General features: G+C 51.7%; 1 protein-coding gene across 2 annotated transcripts in view; it reads left to right on the top strand.

Moving 5' to 3' along the window:
- Positions 1-828: 828 nt before the first annotated feature.
- The window catches only part of Slc46a1 (solute carrier family 46 member 1), a 27,515-nt gene continuing 22,343 nt past the window's right edge, over positions 829-6,000 (top strand). The window contains exons 1-2 of one of the 2 annotated variants that reach the window (XM_070027292.1): positions 829-1,122; positions 2,214-3,066. In XM_070027292.1, coding sequence (XP_069883393.1) covers positions 904-1,122; positions 2,214-3,066 — 1,072 coding nt within the window. In that variant the 5' untranslated portion in view covers positions 829-903. The remainder of the gene's footprint in view (positions 1,123-2,213; positions 3,067-6,000) is intronic. The other variant, XM_070027291.1, reaches the window with a different exon arrangement.

Raw genomic sequence — 6,000 nt, 5'->3', positions numbered from 1 at the left:
TTCCAATGTCATGCAAGCCAAGCATAGTACAGAAGTAAGGTATCTGGTTATTAGTAAAAATGCAGGTGCGAAGCTCATTTCTCAGAATGAGTTACCCACAGTCTACATCCTGTACTTTTCTTTTTGCCAGTCCTGGGGCCACTGTCCTCAGGGCTACTGCACCTGAGCTTCTTTTGCTCAAGGCTAGCACTCTACCACTCATGCGTGCTAGGCAAGCATTCTACCACTAAGCCGCATTCTCAGCCCCCCCTGTACTTGTTTTTCTTAAAGGGGTTTTCTCAAGTGCATCCACAGGTTGCTGACATCCATCATGGTTGCATGACTCCATCATGGCACCTCTCCTGCTAAGTGCCTCCTTTCAGCAGAGTCCAGGTTGGATTCGAACTTCAGGCCTCCCTTCCAAGCTGCCTCCTCCTGGGGCACCAGGAGTCACGCGTGCTAACTCTGTGGCCCCGTTGGCCTGGCTTCAGCTATAGATCCTTAATAGTGGCTAGCCAAGAGGGTTATGGGGAGATGAAAGCGTGCATTTTAACCCTGTGCCCAGCACATAGTAAGTGCTCAATAAACGTTAATTATTGATGTTACTGGTGTGACTTCCTGGGCCGGGGAGGGATCCTCGCTGTATCTTGGTGCTGACAGGTGAGGTCACCTTGCAGACCAGGCCAGTGGGTCCCCCTACCCCCCCTAACCAGGCACACCCAGCCCAGAGAGCAGGCCGGGTCAGGCAGGAATCTAGGGGCTGAGGCGTCACGCCCCGCCTCTCCAGACTTTAAGAAGGGCGGCGGGAGGCGGCGCAGGCGCAGACCGCAGCGCGAGCCCGGACCTCCCGAGCAGGGCTTCGTGCGCACGCAGCTCCGTCGCTCGCCAGGCTCCGGCCGCGACCCACGCGCGTGCGCGTGCGCCATGGAGGGGCGCGCCAGCCCCGCGGGCGAGCCCCGGCCCCGCCGCACGCTCCGCCGCGGCCCCGTAGAGCCCGTGGTCTTCCTGGCCAACTTCGCGCTGGTCCTGCAGGGCCCGCTCACCACGCAGTACCTATGGCACCGATTCAGCGCCGACCTGGGCTACAACGGCACCCGCGACCGGGGGGGCTGCGGCAACCACAGCGTCAACCCCGCCATGCAGGTGACGAGGGGCGGGGGGAGGCCCCGTCCCTCCCCCCACGAGGCTGGGGCTGGGGGAGCGAGGGGCGGGGCCAGCGCAAGTGTGGGGATCGGGGTGGGACTTCCGGAGAACCGGCGCTTGGTGGGGTCAGGGCTGTCCTGGAGAAGCAGGGATTGCCGGCTCACAGCTGTAATCCCAGCTACTCGGGAGGCTGAAGAGCTGAGGATCGCGGTTCGAAGCCATGCTTGGGGCAGGAAAGGCCGTGAGACTCTTAACCTCCAATAAACTGCCAACAACAACAAAAAGCCAGAAGTGGAGCAGTGGCTCAAGTGGTGGGGAGCTGCTAGAGACAGTGCCTAGGTCCTGAGTTCAAGCCCAAGATCAGCTCTAAAATAAAGTGAGGATTAAAAAAAAAAACTTAAAAAAATTTATTGTCTTAGGGTCTGGGAAGGTGGCTCAGGGGTAGAGCGCTTGCCTTGTGTGCCTGAGGCCCTGGGTTCGATTCCTCAGCACCACATAAGCAAAAAGAAAAAAGCCGGAAGTGGCGCTGCGGCTCAAGTGATAGAGCGCTAGCCTTGAGCTGAAGAGCTGAGGGACAGTGCCCAGGCCCAGAGTTCAGGCCCCACGACTGACCCACCCTCCCCCCCAAAATATATATATATACATATATGTATATATTATTTTAGTTTTACAAAGGTATTGCCATTTGGGGCTATTTATTTTTACTTATTTACTTACTGGAGCTTGAATTCAGGGCCTTGGCTCTGTCCTTGAGCTTTTTTTTATTACTCTAGGCTAACTAGAGCTCTACCAATTGAGCCACAGCTCCACTTTTGACTTTTTGGTGTTTAATTAGAAATAAGAGTCTCATGAACTTTCCTGCCTAGGCTGGCTTTGAACTGCAATCCTCAGATCTCAGCCTCCTGTGTGGCTAGGATTACAGGCATGAGGCACCAGTGCCCCCACTCAATCCTTTTTTAAGAGTTATATGAAGATTCTCTAAGGCTTAGGACTCCAAAGAAAGTCCTCCACTCTACCCAAGGTGGTGATTGATATGTGGCAGGCAGGCAACTCAAGTGAGGAATTGCTCCTTGGTCTTTGTGTCCCTACAGGAAGTAGAGACCCTCACCTCCCACTGGACCCTCTACATGAATCTGGGCGGCTTCCTGGTGGGACTTTTGTGGTCTACTCTGCTGGGAGCCTGGAGTGACTGTGTGGGCCGCCGCCCACTACTGGTGCTGGCCTCCCTAGGCCTGCTGCTCCAGGTCGTGGTGTCAATCTTCATCGTCCAGCTGGAGCTCCATGTTGGTTTCTTTGTGCTAGGCCGCATCCTTTGTGCCCTCTTTGGCGATTTTAATGGACTGCTAGCTGCTAGCTTTGCCTCTGTGGCCGATGTCAGCTCCAGACACAGCCGCACCTTCCGGATGGCCTTGCTGGAAGCCTGCATTGGTGTGGCCGGGATGCTGGCAAGCCTTCTTGGGGGCCACTGGCTTCGGGCCCAGGGTTATGCCAACCCTTTCTGGCTAGCCTTGGCCTTGCTGATCGTCATGACTCTGTACTCAGCATTCTGCTTTGGTGAGACCGTGAAGGAGCCAAAGTCCACACGGCTCTTCACTCTCCATCATCACCGATCGATTTTCCAGCTCTATGTGGCATCAGTCCCAGAGAAGCCCCGGAAACATATAGCCCTGTACTCACTAGCCATCTTCGTGGTGATTACTGTGCACTTTGGGGCCCAGGACATCTTGACCCTCTATGAGCTGAGTGCTCCCCTCTGCTGGGACTCCAAGCTGATTGGCTATGGTTCTGCAGCTCAGCACCTTCCCTACCTCACCAGCCTGATTGTCCTGCGGCTGATGCAGTTCTGCCTGGCTGATGTGTGGGTGGCGGAGATCGGCCTGGTCTTCAACATCCTGGGGATGGTGGTCTTTGCATTTGCAACCATTACAGCCCTCATGTTTACAGGTAAAGGGTGTGGACTGAGAGACAGCTAGAACCAGTGGCATGAGGTGAAAATGGGGGGTGAGGATGTCAGTCACTCATCGTCCTCAGTGTAGTTCAAGCCTGTGCCTGTGGCTTGAACCCCAGGTATGCCCTCAGCTTGCACTGGAGGACAACTTAGAAGACCTTGGAAAAATAGCATCCTTGATAGACAGAAAAGGCATAGGCTCAAGAGTCAAAGTAATTAATGCAGGTTTATCAACCATAACTATTATTAGCAGTATACAAAGACAAAAGTATGGTTCATATACTAATTGCTTCACCCCTTGGCCTCATGTAGCTCATTCACAGTGTTCTTAAGCAAAGTCCAAGCCATTAATGTTTCAGGCCTCAGCCCTCTGATAGGAATTACAGGACCTACTCCAAGTATCATAGTCAGCTTTTTATTTTTTTATTTTTTATTTTTTTTTTTGTCGGTCGTGGGGCTTGAACTCTGGGCCTGGGCGCTGTCCCTCAGCTCTTCAGCTCAAGGCGAGCGCTCTACCACTTGAGCTACAGCGCCACTTCCGGTTTTCTGGTGGTTTATTGGAGATAGGAGTCTCACGGTCTCTCCTGCCCAGGCTGGCTTTGAACCGCGATCCTCAGATCTCAGCCTCCTGAGTAGCTAGGATTACAGGCGTGAGCCACCAGCGCCCGGCCATAGTCAGCTTTTTAAAAATCTCTGTGTATGTGTGTGCATGTGTGTTTGTGTGTACACGTGTACCAGTTCTGGAACTTGAACTCAGCCTGGGCCTTCCCTGATTTTTTTTCTTCTCTCAAGGATAGCTCTCTAACACTTGAGCCACATCTCCACTTCTGGCTCTTTGGTGGTTAATTAGAGATAAAGAGTGTCACAGACTTTCCTGCCAAGTTTGTCTTCGAACTTGGATCCTCAGACCTTAGCCTCCTGAGTGGCTAGGATTACAGGCATGAGCCACCAGCACTGGGCTTGTTTCTTTTTTTTTTTGGTCCGGTCGTGGGGCCTGAACTCTGGGCCTGGGTGCTGTCCCTCAGCTCAAGGCTAGCGCTCTACCACTTGAGCCACAGCGCCACTTCCGGCTTTTTTCTTTTTGCTTATGTGGTGCTGAGGAATCGAACCCAGGGCCTCAGGCATGCAAGGCAAGCGTTCTACCACTGAGCCACCTTCCCAGCCCTGGGCTTGTTTCTATTGTTACTTTTTTGTTGTTGTTGGATTCGGGGCCCTGTACTTGTTAAGCAAGTGCTCTACCACTTAAGCCCCACCCTAGCCCTTTTTGCTTTTTAGTTACTTGGAAAAAGTCTCCAGTTTTGTTTTGTTTTTTTTGTCGGTGGTGGGGCTTGAACTCTGGGCCTGGGTGCTGTCCCTCAGCTCTTCAGCTCAAGGCGAGTGCTCTACCACTTGAGCTACAGTGCCACTTCCGGTTTTCTGGTGGTTTATTGGAGATAGGAGTCTCAAGGTCTCTCCTGCCCGGGCTGGCTTTGAACCGCGATCCTCAGATCTCAGCCTCCTGAGTAGCTAGGATTACAGGCGTGAGACACCAGCGCCCGGCAAAGTCTCCAGTTTTTGCCTGGGATAGCCTAGATGATCATTCTATGTAGACTTCCTGTGTAACTGGGATGATGGGTGTATGCCATTGTGCTCAACCATTGTACTTCCTCTTGATGCTTAGATGACAGGTTGACACCACTGCACGCGCATACCACCACATCTACCAACTATTGGTTGAGATGGAGTCTTATGAATTTTTTGTGCCCAGGCTGGCATTGAGCCCTGATCTCCATCTCCCAAGTAGCTAGGATTATAGGCTTACCCCATGATGCTTTTTTTTTTTAATAGCCAGTCTTCTCAAGCCACAGATCTGAATTTCTTGCTTGCTCAGTTTTTCTCACTTCCTGCTCTTTCTTTCCTTCTCCTCCCTGCCCCCCTTTCTTTTCTCCTGTTTATTTTTGGTTGGAAGGGACAGCTGGCTATGGATTGGAGAAGTTAACTTTTTTAAAGGAGCAGATTTATTTCAGTAGTGCCCTAACATGTGTTTAAAGTCAGCTGTTTAGTAGTCACAGATTTGATTTTGTCAGTTGCTTGTCAGACAGTGAAGCCCAAGAGAACTCAGGGTCTTGTGAGTGCTAGGCAGTGCTCTGTCACTTGGATCATGCCTCCAGGCCCTTTTTGTGTTGGTTATTTTCAAGGTAGAGTCTACCTTTATGTCAAGGCCAACTTGGGCTATGATCTTCCCACTTGTGTTTCCCTTTGTCTCTGAAGATGTCAGGTATATGGTACTGCATCCATCCATTGGTTGAGATGGCGTACTGAGAACTTACTTTTGCTTGGGCCAGGACCAAGTACTTTTGATTATGCTTGCAACCCTTGGGGGTACTGAAATGATGAAGACACTGCCATTGCTCTGGGAAGTCTCAGCAGAATTATATATGTATTTTTTTTGGTGGGGGGAAGTCTTGAATCCTGAAGGGACTCTTTTTTTTTTTTTTTTTTTGTCGGTCGTGGGGCTTGAACTCTGGGCCTGGGCGCTGTCCCTCAGCTCTTCAGCTCAAGGCGAGCGCTCTACCACTTGAGCTACAGCACCACTTCCGGTTTTCTGGTGGTTTATTTGAGATAGGAGTCTCACGGTCTCTCCTGCCCGGGCTGGCTTTGAACCGCGATCCTCAGATCTCAGCCTCCTGAGTAGCTAGGATTACAGGCGTGAGCCACCAGCGCCCGGCTCTGAAGGGACTCTTAAGGAATTGGAAGGGTGCGCATATATACCTAGAGCTAGAACTCAGGCCTGGGGGCAATCTCTGAGATTCTGAGCTTTTTTGCTCAAGACTAGCCTTGTACCACTTGAGCCACAGCTCCACTTCCAGTTTTGTTGTTGTTGTTGTTTTGGGTTTTGTTGTTGTTGGTTTTTGGTGTTTAAATTGGAGATAAGAGTCTCTTGGACTTTC

This window comes from Dipodomys merriami, unplaced genomic scaffold (genome assembly GCF_024711535.1).
Source record: "Dipodomys merriami isolate MVZ:Mamm:240054 unplaced genomic scaffold, mDipMer1.0.p SCAF_19, whole genome shotgun sequence".
Taxonomy (NCBI): Eukaryota; Metazoa; Chordata; class Mammalia; order Rodentia; family Heteromyidae; genus Dipodomys; species Dipodomys merriami.
The sequence above is the reverse complement of the archived record's forward strand: the minus strand, read 5'-3'. Positions and strand labels throughout refer to the sequence as shown.